Below are 14402 nucleotides of genomic sequence, written 5' to 3' on the forward strand. Positions count from 1 at the left end.
CGTTAAGACATGTACCAGGTGGAATAATAGGGTTAGTGGGTAAATAAGAGAGTTTTTAATAGTTTACAAAAGGCTGTCTCATTTGACATTTTTTTAAGTTGATAGGGAGGAGGTTCCAGATTTTGGCCATATGGACCGAGAAAGACGAACCACCACTCATTGCTCTTTTAAAGTGTGGAACCATTTTCAGGTGAGTCTTTCCAGAACATAAGTCCCTGCCCAGATGGTAATGCTGAATTCTCGAAATCAGGTAGTGTGGTCCTATACCATGGAGAGCACAGTGGGCAAGCACTAATGCTTTATAAATAATTCTCTTGTTGACTGGTAGCCAGTGAAGCTGTTTTAGATAGGAAGATGTTGGGGTACACTTAGGAGGATCAAAGACAAGATGAACTTCCCTGTTCTGCACTACCTGAAGGTGTTGGATCAAGAAAGCTGGTAAACCCAAGTATAAGTCATCGGAGTAGTCCAGTCTGGATAGAATGGAAAACTGGACTACAGTTTTCCTAGCTTCCCAAGGAAGAAAGGTTAAGACTTTTTTAGTGCCTTCAAATTCCAGAAGCAATGTTTCACAACAGAAAGAATTTGAGACCTAAATGAGAGTTGCTCATCAATAATTACTCCATGATTTCTTGCTGCTACGGTGGGTGGAGGGAGGTTGGGGAGGGGATTTGAACTGGGCCATCATTTGGCCAGCATCTGGTCCAGCCTAAGACTGGACTAGGACCACAAAGAAGAATTTCTGTCTTATCAGGATTGCATTGTAAGTGTTTTTTTAAGTCAGCCCAAGACAGCCTTCAAACAGGCAAAGGGTGTTTCCTTAGCAGTATCTAAGACACCATAGTATGAAAACGGTAAGTGAGTATCATCAGCATATGAGGTAATATTGAGGCTGAATGATTTTACCAGGGAGGCGAGCGGGGACATATAAATGTTAACCAGCATGGGGCTCAGTGACGATCCTTGGGGCACTCCACATTTAAGGGTTTCTGAGTTAGAGAAGTGAGGCTTCATTCACACCAACTGCTCTCTAGCCGTTAAGAATTAACTAAGTCAATTCACAGCCAATCCACCCAGCCAGATATCTGACAAACATTGAAGCAGAATATCGTGAGAGAGGGTATTAAATGCTTCCAAGAGATCTAATAGGATAAGGGTGGTGTTTTGACCCTGATCCAAAGTCATCTTGATGGAATGCGTAAGGCAGTTTTAGTGTTGTGATGTGCATGGACACCAGATTGGGATGGACAGATAAGATTGTGAGTTTCAACAAACTGGAAGAGTTGACTATTAACAGCAGAATTCAAGATTTTTGAGTGGGCAGGAAGAAGAGAGTTTGGTCTTAAGTTACACAGGAGTTTACTATCAGCTTTAGGCTTTTTATGTGAGGAATGACGTTGGCCTTTTTCCATGTGTCATGGACAACGGCTGTCTGCAGGAGAGAGCTAAACAAGTTGAGATATACTGGACCAATAGTGTCTACAATTTACCTCAGGATCTGTGTTTTTATGTGAAAAATATAAAATTTATATTTTATGCAGTTCTTGCTACAGCATATTTTAGCATACATTGCCTTATCAGTTAGCTCAGTGCTAACACATTTTAACAGTACACGCTCTAACTTGACTTCCAGGTATATGTCTTTCCACTAAAAACACAGTTCTCTAGGAAATTGACTGTTTCAGATTTTCACACTAAAACTGATATGTTCTCAAGGCTGTAAGGTAGATTGTACGTCCTCAAGATAGGAACTCTCTTGTCTGTGTGCTCTCTCTTTTAGCCTGGTATTAATCCTAATTCAACAGAGTGGATAGAATGAGAAATTATCTGGTCTGAAGTTGTATTCAGGCTGCAGAGATGACGGGAACAATCCCTAGCATGCAAGACAACAGGTGAGCTGAGGCTTCAGAAATCTAACTTGAAGTCCATGGGTCTATCATTTTCTCCCCCAGGGAATAGCACGTTCTGTGAGGGCAAAGGAACTGAGCCAGTAAGCAGTTCTTGCTCTTCTTCTGCTCTCCTCGTACTGCCCAAAGAGCATCCTAGATGCTCTGTATCACTCCCTGATTGTAGCCAATTCTGGCAGAAGTTCTAACTATTTTGAAAGAGGCACGTAAACATATGGCATTATTGTTACCTCTACTGTGTCTTGTGTCGAGTCCTAAGAACAGTAGCAGAAAACTTCATACTGGTCTATCACTATATATGCACACTGCTATGCTCATCTATAGACATATTAAGGGCATCAGCCACTGTTCCAACTACACACAGTTCTGAGCCTACACCTCTTGTAAATTTGGTGGTGGACATCAGGGCCACCCCGTCCTTCATTTCCAGCGCACAACGGCCAGCCAGGTGCATCAGAAGACAGCATCTTTTGATCCGTGCCCACCCAGAAGTCCCAGTCCTCTTCAGAGATTGTAAGGGGAATCTTTTAGACATACCAGCTTCAACCTAGGTTGGGAGTGTGAAGCATACTCTTGTAAACTTGACTAAAGGAACAGTAAGGAAGCCTTATGTGGGCTCTTCAGCCTGACCTAGAAGTACAGCAGAAACTACAAGAAACTAATGTGGTCCTCGACTCCCTTGATGTCGGTGCTTTTCGACCTAACCAACCCTGATACTCAAAAAACACAAAAAATAAATGCAGGCGTCAGGAGGCTTTGAATACCTAATGTCCCAAAAGAGGCTGAGACACTTCTCAAAGACTAGGTGTGCAGGTTTTTGATACAGTGTGAAATTCTGTTTTGAGTAATCCACACCACTGTATTTTGGAAGACTACAGGGATAAATGCTTACAAAACGCCCTTCGCTTTTGGCAGGCCCTTGGAAATAGTTGTGTTCAGGGAAACCTGTTTCCTGGCTAGTTCCAACAGTGCACTTACAGTAATCTTTCTTCCAGAGAAATCCACTTTCCTCAGGTTTTCAACCCCCTCTCGAGTTGTTTAGAACACCGCAAATTACCAGCTCACCATAAAAATGGCACCACATCAGGTACTGGAACTTAAGGATCTTCACTTTCTGATATCTGCAACTTGCTGGCCTCTCTGACTGCTTCACAGACACGCCTCAGTGGAGTGAGTTGAAGATTTGATCTCAAGTGGAGCATACAATTTTTACGGGGGTATATCCCACACCTTTGAACTTTTCTGACATAGATCTCTGCCGACTCAAGAGACCTTCCCTGCTGTGTTATCCCCAGATGTGCCATACCTTGTACTATACTCCTCCACCACACCCCTCACAAAGAACCGTTGGAAGAATATATGCACCAGGAGGAGGGTCAAAGGAATATCAATAGGGTGCACCCACCAAGAAAATACTTAAAAGGGCTCTTCAAAGTCAGACACTCGTTCTTTCTTCTGAAATTGGTTATTCATTCCACCAATCACCCGACTGGACCACAACTCAGGCACCAGTTTTTTAACCCAGATTTTTAAAGGGGCTTGACTGCCTCAACAGATCAGCAATTAATGAACCGGCCTTCGACACAGGCAATCACCCCAACCAGTCTTTGATGGCTACAACAGATTTATTATAGGACAAATGCCTCTCTTCCTCCAGCAAGAAATCTCTGTTAATTCAACAATACTTTCCGAACTAGCAACCCTGCCCTAAGACAGGTGAATGCCAATACAACAGTTGGGCATAGTTTTTTTCATATGTGCAGCAGTATTCTACAAGAGTTCCGTGAAGGGGAATGAAGTAGGTGAGCAGAAACTTCCATTTCTACAGCTCTCGTTGCTATGACAGGTCATCCTAGGACAATCAAAGATTTAGTGTGCCTCAGGCTCACATCAAGAGGATCTGGAAAAAGTTAAGGATTTATATGTTGTAGGTAAAAAAGAGTTTGCTTCATTGCTAGTTAAGAGGTAACCATCAGTGTAGTTTGGCATTGTGATTCCCCAAAATATGGGTATTATTGACCTAAAGCATCACTGCACATCTCTAAATAACAAAATTTCAGCTGTTCCTCATCGTTCCTTAGAACCAGTTTTGGGACAGTAAAAACATGATTCTTCACATCTCTTCGTAATTGCACTATCTTCTTAAGTGGTGGACCCACCCTTTTGACCCAGGCAGTGGCCTGTTGGGCCTCATTGCTAACAGACTTGTCAGTGTCTTGCTAGGGGAAACACTAATGCAGCCTTTCTAACAATGGGAAGAACACAACGTGAAACTCCAGATTAAAGCCCCCAAGCTCAATAGCATATTCCTAGCATTGGCTGCATTCCTCCCCACCCCTAGCGATGCAGGGGAAGGTATTCACGATTCACAAGGATAAAATGAAAGTCTTATTTTCCTTTGTAGAGGCATTGTGGTGCCTATGCGCAATTTTTTTCTGCTAGCAACTGGGAGAGGCCCTTTTCAGAGAACATCTTTATGACCCCAGTTTACAATTGCAAAACAAGGAGCAGTGGAGTGGTCCACACATGTAACCCTCAAATGGAAATGATGGTAATCGGTTGCCCTCGCCTCCATGTTCCAGAGGTTCTTTATTTTGATCAGTCCTTGAAAGGCAGATCCAACTGGCATTGCATCACATGTTGCATGGGTAGGATGATGGACTCTCTAGGTGATGCCTGTTAAATTAAATAGTCTGAAGGTTTCTTCTACGGCTTTTCTTCAACTCTACTACTTTTGCTAGATCTCTGAAAATATATAGCCTGAGTTGTGGTCTAATAATGAAGCAATCACCATAGTCAAGTTGATATTGGGTCTTATGGTGAAGTTAGGACTCTTTTGTTGCATCTCGAGCTGTCTGCCTGAAAGGAGACCAGACTTTTTCCACTCTACCCTTCCTTGTTTCAAACTGACGTTTTAGTAATTTAAGATCTGACCTTCATGCATCTGGATAGGTGTAGGGCAAATATCAGGCTCCTGGGAATACTAGGAAGAATGCGTTGATAACTCACTACAATAAATAATAACTGTGTTTCTTTTGTTGAGTCTTTGTAGTGTTCAGTCATGGTGATACCTTACTGGACATGTGGTTGACAAAGCAGTCAGGTAGAAACTAGTAAGATGTACCTGGCTACCACTGATGTGGAGATTAACAGACTATACAGAAACTCCTTTACATTTGATTCGTAAGATAGAGGAGGATCTTCATGGATCCTCTTAAACATGGAACTATGTATCTGTGTTCTTTCTAGCCTGTGATGCTTCTTCAGCTGAAGAGGCATTACACATTAGGCATATTCTGTGGCGTGCGTCTCACTGTAAATACAATTGTGTTTCATATACACTATAAGAAAAATTTGAACCTCATTTAAAGTAGCGAAGCTGGGTACTTATTCTCCCCAGATGGATTGTTTATTCAATTCGGTGGTGCTATGCAATACACACTTCCAAATCATCGCTCCCCAGCTCCAGGCCGTCATCAACAGTTCCTTCGAGACCGCAACCTTCCGAGATATTTGGAAACACGCCAAAGTCAATGCTCTTCTCAAAAAACCAAAAGCAGACCCTGAAGACCTCACAAACTACAACCCATTTCTCTTCTCCCCTTCCCCACAAGTGTCATGGAGAAGATAGTAAACATACAACTGTCTCGTTTCCTAGAAGACAACAACATACTCAACGTCTCCCAGTCTGGATTCCGCAAAAACCACAGCACCAAGACCGCCCTCATCGCCTGTACAGACGACATCAGGACCAGACTGGACAAGGGCGAAACCATTGCCCTCATCCTCATAGACCTCTCTGCAGCTTTTGACACTGTATGCCACCAAACCCTCCGCACACGCCTCTTCGATGCCGGAATTCACCACAAAGCCCTGGAATGGCTCACCTCCTTCCTTTCCGAAAGAACCCAAAGAGTTGACCTCCCTCCTTTCTGGTCTACAGCCACAAAGACCATCTGTGGGGTCCCCCAAGGATCCTTCCTCAGCCCCACCCTTTTCAATGTCTACATGGGTCCTCTTACCAACATCATATGCCCCCACATCCTCACCATCATTTCTGACGCTGACGACACCCTGCTCATCATCTCCCTCACGAGGAACCCAGGTACCGCCAAGAATAACCTACACACCGGACTCGTCGCCATCGCTAACTGGATGACAGCAAGCCACCTCAAATTGAACTCAGAAAAAACAAAGATCATCATCTCCGGTCCCAACAAGACAGCATGGAATGACTCTTGGTGGCCCACCACCCTTGGACCACCCCCAACACCCACCATACTGGACTCATCCCTCTCCATGACTCAGCAAATCAACACCATATCATCCTCCTGCTTCAACACCCCTTGCATGCTACGCAAGACTTTCAAATGGATTCTTTTAGCAACAAGAAGAACACTCACCCACGCACTCATAAGCAGCAGACAGGACTACGGCAACGCCCTCTACACAGGGACCACACCCAAGCTTCAGAGAAAACTCCAGCAAATCCAGAACGCAGCCGTACGCCTCATCCTCAACCTCCCTCGCCACAAACGCATCTCCGCCCACCTCAGATCCCTACACTGGCTGCCCATCAACAAAAGGATCATTTTCAAAATCCTTGTCCATGCTCACAAAGCTCTCCATGACACCGGACTGGCCTACCTCAACAAATGAATCAACTTCCACAAACCAACCCAACAGCTCCGCTGACCTTGCCCTCGCTATAGTCCCCCGCATCCAACGCACCACCTCCAGCAGCAGATTCTTCTCCCACCTCGCCCCAATACCTGGAACTCCCTCCTCACCAACCTACCCAAGACCCAGGACCTCATAACCTTCAGAAAGCACCTCAAAACATGGCTTTTCGAGCAGTAAGCTCTTCCCTCCCCCAGCACCTTGAGAACCTACCGGGTGAGTAGTGCGCTTAAGAAATTTGTTTGATTGATTGATTGATTTACTTCCTTGCTCCAGAGAGAATGTGAGTGCATCTGTATTATTCTCCAGACATTTGCCAACCAAAAAGAGCAGCAGAGTAGGGCAAGGTGTCCTTTGAAATATATGTTGCTCTAGCATTTAGGCCTCCTTTGAAATATATGTTGTTCTAGCATTTAGGCTGGCCGATGTGACCTACTTCTTCTCTTTTGTTCCTTATGTTTTGTAGACTGCACCAGTGTCTGGGGGTATGAGAGTCTTAGGTATGGATTAGAGAATGTACCTCTTACTCATCTTCTCCCCTTTGAACATCACCATCTGCATCCCCTTATCATCGGCGGACTGGTTCCTTTGTTGAGACCAGTAAAAAAGGGGGCACAATTTCTGAGGGCTGGGGTTGTGTGGCCCAATGGGTCATGCATAAACTGGGCCTTGGTGTTCAAAGCCTTGATTAGCTGCTTTAGGAATATGTTTCTACGCTTGCCACAAAGAGGCCACCCTTCAAGTGAATGTTGCTAGGCAGTGCTTTCAATGTAAATATAGAAGTGCAGGTACTCACTATTTAGAATGCCTGCTTACTCCTGAGAAGTGTTGATACTATTCTATTAAATGTACTGCAGGAGTGCTAAGAAGTGCAGGTACTGTCCCTTTCAAATTAAAGAAGTGCAGGTACTCCATACTGGACAGCCTCTACCCATTTAAAGCACTGATGATAGGAGCAAGATTACGAGATAACTCCAGGTCACCAACAGTGTTGAAATAAATGGGGAACCAGTCGGATCCTCCACCTGCGGGCTATTATTCAGCTGGATGGGGGGGATATGTCTGGCCCCAGTAAAATATTCGAACTGGTCCTGGTGTAATTTGCCAACACGCGGAAATAGTTCAGTAACGCCGACATGTTGTCTGCTCGGAGCAGTAATGTGAAGACCGATGAGGGTACTTGTAATTTTCTCATCCAATATGGGCCCAAAACAAAGTGCAAATTAAAGGGCAAGCAGCAATCTTTTGTTGGAGTAGAATCTTCGCTAGGAGCTATCTGCAGCCTTACACCTAGATGCCAATGCAATGGAGAAACAGAGGCACACCGCTTGTTGTCACTTCACAAGTATTTAGCAGAAACATAAGTACTTAAGAGATTTGGACGCAGGTTTTGGACTTCCTGCAGCCCATATATTTAAGAGATATTGTTAGAAATGGGGTCTTTGGTTGGCAGTCAGGGTGTCCCCTGTTCAAGCAAGGGCCCTCACTCTAGTCAAGGCAAAGGAGGAACATACTCGGTTAACCCCCACTCACCCCCCTTGGTAGCTTGGCACGAGCAGAAAGGCGTAACCCAGAGACAATGTGTTAAGTATTTGTATCAACACACACAGTAATACAGTGAAAATCTACATAATGACTAAACGCCAGGTTAGAAAATAGCCAATATTTATCTAAGCAAAACAAGACCAAAATGACAAAAATCCAACATACACAAGCGGTGTTATGAATTTTTAAGAGATCAAACTTCAAAATAACGCTTAGAAACACAAATGCTTTGATTAGGTGATATGATGGCATTGTGATGGAGTCGTTCCCAACAATCCGACTCCAATGGCACCAGTCACGGAGTCACACGGACCCCGTGCAAATGCAGAAACAAGCCGGTGCATGGAGTCGGTGATCGCGGCGTCAATTCCAGTGCTGCGGAGCGAAGGAGCGGAGGCGTCACGAGGCATCACGAAGAGGTGTCGGGTCATCACTGCAGAGCGGTGGAGGTGAGGCGGCGACTGTGCGAGGCGTTGGATCCGCGCACTTCCGGAGGAGTCAGTATCCAATGGTCACGACGTGGTGCGGCGACTTCCATGGAGTCATGGACTTCAGCGAGGCTGCAGCGGCATCGGGCCTGCGGGGTCATCGCACTCCAGCGAGGACCACGGCATCGGTTCCAGGCGTCGTCATGGGATTCGGCAGCAGTGTCGGTCCGGAGTCGTCTGAATTTTCCATCAGCTTCTCATTTCAAAGGCCCAGGGACTGCATTAGGCACCACTTGGCAGGACAAGAGTCTCAGCAGAGAGTCCAGGTACTGGCAGAGGAAGTCTTTGATAGGCCTGAGACTTCAGAAAAGGGGACAGGCTCAGTCCAAGCCCTTGGTGAATCTTCTGAAGCAGGAATATACCATAAAGTCCAGTCTTTGTCCCCTTTCACAGGCGGAAGCAGCAACTGTAGGATAGCCCAACAAAGCAGAGTCACAGGCAGGGGGAGCACTTCTCCTTAGCTCTACGGCTCCTCTCCTTGGCAGAGGTTTCTCTTGGTTCCAGAAGCAAATCTTGAAGAAATCTAAAATCTGCAGTTTTTGGTCCACTACTTATACCCGTTTCTGCCTTTGATGTTACCCAACTTCAAAGAAAAGTCTCTGTTGTTTACAGGATCCTGCCTTGCCCAGGCCAGGCCCCAGACACACACCAGTGGGTTGGCGGCTGCATTGTGTGAGGGCAGGCACATCCTATTCAGGTGTAAGTGACCACTCCTCCATCCACTCTAGCCCAGATGGCTCATCATGATATGCAGGCAACACCCCAGCTCCTTGTGTGTCACTGTCTAGAGGAGATTCACAAACAGCCCAACTGTCAGTCTGACCCAGACAGGGAATCCACAAACAGGCAGAGTCACAGAATGGTTAAAGCACGAAAATGCCTACTTTCTAAAAGTGGCATTTTCAACCTAACAATCTAAAAACCAACTTCACAAAAAGATGTGTATTTAAATTGTGAGTTCAGAGACCCCAAACTCCATATTTCCATCTGTGTCTTCTCTCAAAGGGAAACAGCACTTTAAGAATATTTAAAGGCAGCCCCCATGTTAACCTATGAGAGAAACAGGCTTTGTTACAGTAAAAACCAAATTTGGCAGTATTTCACTGTTAGGACATGTAAAACACACCAGTACATGTCCCCCTTTAACATACACTGCACCCTGCCAATGGGGCTGCCTAGGGCCTACCTTAGGGGTGCCTTACATGTATATTAAGGGAATGTTTGGGCCTGAAAAGTGGGTACACTTGCCAGGCTGAATTGGCACTTTAAAACTGCATGTACATTCCCTACAGAGGCAGGTGTGAGCCACGTTTACAAGGCTACTTATGTGGGTGGCACAATCAGTACTGCTGGCCCACTAGTGCACTTTACTAGGAACTTACTAGTAAATCAAATATCCAATTAAGGAAAAACCAATTGCACTTAGGGAGTACTTGCATTTTAGCACTGGTCAGCAGAGTTAATGTATCCAGAGTAGCAAAAAGAGTCCAGCACACAGCAACAACCAGGGAAGTAGAGACAAAGATTTAGGGGAGACCACGCCAAGGATGCCAGGTCCAAGGATGCTAGGTCTAACAGAGATGCATTCACTGTAAGAAAGTTGGTTATATCAGTTATGTATGAGTATTAACACAATTAACAATTTAAATAACATTTGCTATTTCTTTAGGTAATACTTTTTTTGTCGCTACTCATCCCACTGTAGGGCGTCAGAGTGATTACATTGCATACACACATTATACATTAACATTAAGGGGGTCATTATGACCCCGGCGGTTGGCGGTAATATGGAGGAAAGTACTGCAAACAGGCTGGCGGTACTTCCCTCCATATTATGACACTGGCAGTTTGGCTGGAGCCAAACCACCAATGTACCACACCGACTGCCACAGCAGTAATGGCCGTCGGGCTGGAGACATCAATCTCCAACCCAGCGGCCGTCACTTGCCCGTCTGTGGGATTATGACCCCGCCTACCGCCATGGTTTTCGTGGCTTCCTTAGTGCCACAAAAACAATGGCTGTAGGCACTATCAGTGACAGGGAATCCCTTCCCTGTAACCAATTGGGGTCTCCCCCACCCCCACCTCCACATGTTCCCCCCCCTTCCTCTCCAGACCCCCCTTCGTGCACGCCCTTCCTTTTGCACACGCACACACACATACACACACCCATTCTCACATTAATCCACGCATGCATACATCCATTCACACACATACTTTCAGACATGCATTCTCATAACTCAACATACAAGCACTCACACCCCCAAACATGCACACACATACAACACGCAACACACACCCTGATACATGCACACACAGACATACACACCCACACACACACAACACCCCACACCCCCTTCCCCTGTCGGAGCACTCACTTACCTGTGTCCAGGGGGTCCTCCGGCAGGAGACAGTACGGGGAACTGTTGCCAGCAGCAGCGTCCGCCAGCAGAACACCACCAGGCTGTATTAATTCTCATAATACAGCCGGCGGCGGACTACTGGCATGGTGCTCCTGCTGGCAGCAGCGCCACCTTACCGCCATCCACCGGCATGGCCACAGCCAGATTTCTGCCATCCTTCTGACGGAAATCCGGCTGTGGTCATAATTTGGCGGATGGCTGGTAGCCGCGGCGACGGTCTTTTGGCGGCCGTCGCCACGGTGGTAGGTGGTTTTTACCTCCATCGTTATATTGAGGGCCTAATTCATAGAACTGCGTAGTGTAAATCAATGTACAGGATATTACAATAGACAAAGAGGGTTTGAAGGTGTAGGAGTTACACATCGTCTATTGTTATGGATTATAGGATAAGTTTGTATGGCTGGGAAAAACACTTAGGGGGTCATTCCGACCCTGGCGGTCAAAGACCGCCAGGGCCGCGAATGACGGAAGCACCGCCAACAGGCTGGCGGTGCTTCCCTGCCCATTCTGACCACGGCGGTAAAGCCGCGGTCAGAAAACCGGGTCCGGCGGTTTCCCGCCGGATATCCCCCGGCTGGGCGAATCCGCCAGGGCAGCGCTGCAAGCAGCGCTGCCCAGGGGATTCTGACCCCCTTCCCGCCAGCCTGTTTCTGGCGGTAACACCGCCAGGAAGAGGCTGGCGGGAACGGGTGTCCTGGGGCCCCTGCACTGCCCATGCCACTGGCATGGGCAGTGCAGGGGCCCCCTAACAGGGCCCCAGCCTGCTTTTCACTGTCTGCCTAGCAGACAGTGAAAAGCGCGATGGGTGCAACTGCACCCGTCGCACACCTGCAACACCGCCGGCTCCATTCGGAGCCGGCTTCAATGTTGCAGGCCCCCTTCCTGCTGGGCCGGCGGGCGCTAACATTGTTAGCGCCCGCTGGCCCAGCGGGAAGGTCGGAATGGCCCCAGCGGCCAAATGGCGGTTCCCGCCTGGCGGTGACCCCCTTAGTCAGGATTTAAAACGTAACGTGTTTGGTGTTATCCTTTATTACTACCCAAAGAACCCTTCTTAGCAGCCTAGAACAGATAGAAAAAAATCGAACGGTTTTTGACCCATATCTTGTAGTTGCATGCTTGTCCTTGATACCAGTTCATAGCTCACTGTGCCATAGTAGGATTGCAATGTACGGACTGCAAGTAATAAAAGGATCTATCAAAGGCAGTGACCCATTTAGCTATCTAGATAGCATAATAATCTGTCATCTGCATGTTACATGATGTGCTTTGCAGAAGACACATTAACCCACTATGCTACTTTGAGTCAAACTTGTGCCTGAACAAAAATAGATCAATCCAGCAAGTGCTTTAACCACCAGAGTAATCTTACTATTAATATTCCCTGGGATTTACCTAGCAGCCAATGCTCTCTGCACATGTGCTTTAACCCCATAAAATATTTTAAAATGCAGCTTTAATGAGGTTAAAATATATATATATATATATATATATATATATATATATATATATATATATATATATATATATTTCTGCTTTTTATGACTTCGCTCCTTGTGACTCCACCCCCTTTGTTTGTTGCCCACTTTGAACTCCAATTTACGGGTTCCCCGAGTAAAGTAGTTCTAATTGCAGCACTGTTCACCAGTGAAACAATCTATGAGCGAGTAGTCCTGTGCTTTCCTTTAAAGGACTTGGAGTCTGCTAGTTTAATCCAATTGCTTTCTTTGATGGGAATTGTTGCTACAAGTACTAGAATGCATCAGGATGTAAGTAAAAGCTCGGGATGGATCACTACTTCTTTGGTGACACCGAGTAATTTCAGAAAGGAGAGCATCAAACCTAGTCATCAAAAGTGCATTTTTTTTTATAACTTCCTCAGTGTTGTTTCCCTCTCTTTCCCTTCGCATAGAGGATACTTCTTTTTTGTTTTTCTCCTCCCTTCCCTGTTCAGTTACAGTCTCTTCTTTCATCTTGCATTCTCACTTCTCTGCAGTTCCTTCGTGCTACGATTCCCCTCACAACAGTTCGTCCATGTTTCTCCTGTGTTTCGCTGTCCTCTGGACGTTCTTCCGCTCTGCTGCTCTGTTTACCTATTTCACTCGCTCCCTTCCCTGTTGTTATTCTCCTATTTCACTCCGCCCCTTTTTATCTTCTACAATTATTCCTCGTTCCTCTCCTATTTCCCTCTCACCCCTCCAGTTCATACTGTCTTCTCAAATTTCTCCACTTTCCTCTGCAGCCCTTCCTCTTTCCTCGGACTTCTGTTTCTCTCTCCCACTTTCCCTTTCGTGCGCTTCACGTTTCTCCACCTCCACCTCCCCCCGTGGTATTCACCCCTCCCATCCCGTGCAGTAGTGTACCTTGCTCTCTTCCTCTCCCCCCCCTCCTGCCCCTGCGGCAGGTTGGTCCACTCACCCTGTGTTACCTTTCCTCTCCTTGCACTGCCCTTGCCCTTGCCCTACATTGCCACCAATGCAGAGGAGGGGGTGTGCTTTCCATTCGACCCTGGTGTGGCTCTTCTTGGCCCGCTTCGTGCCGTGGACCGGAGCCCCCAGTGTAGGGGGGAGGCCGCCGGTGCGGACAGGTGAGTTATTAACCGTGCGTGCTAAACCTGCGGGAGCAGTGCAGGCAGGCCTAGCAGTACCCAGGAAGTACACTCGGCTCTGGCGTTGTGCGCGCGCGCCTGTGCGTTTCCTACCGCGGGAGCTCTTCCCATCAAGAGTCACAGAAGAGCCAAGCGCTGGACTATGTCTCAAGCGTACACGTATGTGCGTGCACGCCTCGGGGCTTCCAGTCAGGAAGCGCAGAGAAGCAGCGCAACTGACTAGTACACCAGTGTGTGTGAATCGACAGCTGAGTCCAGCGGCCGGTTCGTTAGTAAATGTACGAGTGCGGTCTGCGTTATAGAAGTACCGACAGGCGCACTACTGACAGGGAGGAGAGCGCGCAGTGGAGTAGCGTGTGATCTAGCGCACGTGTTGTTTGCATGTGTGCATCTATCGGAGGAAAGTTTATTTAAAAAAAGTACTGAACAGTCGCACCAGTTTACGTGGCAGTCTTTGCTTGTACCCAAAAGAGAGGAGTTACGAACAGGAAGAACAAAAGTCCACTTTACTGGCCTAGTCTGCCTTTGTGAGTATGTTTAAACCTGAGATTATATGTATAACTACAGGAGGGGGTACATACAACCGTACAACGCACAGGTAGCTGGCAGTAGATTAGTACACCTCAGTTTCATAACTAAAAATGATGTCACCCTGCCAACTGTGATGTGGGGCCCTTGAATCTCCCATATCTCGCAGATATTCATTGGCCTTGGAGCTGAAGGATTCGTGGTCCCTTGAAAGGTTGGGGGAGAG

The 14402-nt window shown here is 46.7% G+C and overlaps 1 protein-coding gene across 1 annotated transcript in view; it reads left to right on the forward strand.

Annotated features, from left to right (window-relative positions):
- Positions 1-13221: 13221 nt before the first annotated feature.
- The window catches only part of SIGIRR (single Ig and TIR domain containing), a 97211-nt gene continuing 96030 nt past the window's right edge, over positions 13222-14402 (forward strand). The window contains exon 1 of the mRNA XM_069223195.1: positions 13222-13627. Within this exon, the coding sequence (XP_069079296.1) occupies positions 13516-13627 (112 nt within the window). The 5' untranslated portion in view covers positions 13222-13515. The remainder of the gene's footprint in view (positions 13628-14402) is intronic.

The sequence above is a fragment of the Pleurodeles waltl genome, chromosome 3_1, assembly GCF_031143425.1.
Source record: "Pleurodeles waltl isolate 20211129_DDA chromosome 3_1, aPleWal1.hap1.20221129, whole genome shotgun sequence".
Classification (NCBI taxonomy): Eukaryota; Metazoa; Chordata; class Amphibia; order Caudata; family Salamandridae; genus Pleurodeles; species Pleurodeles waltl.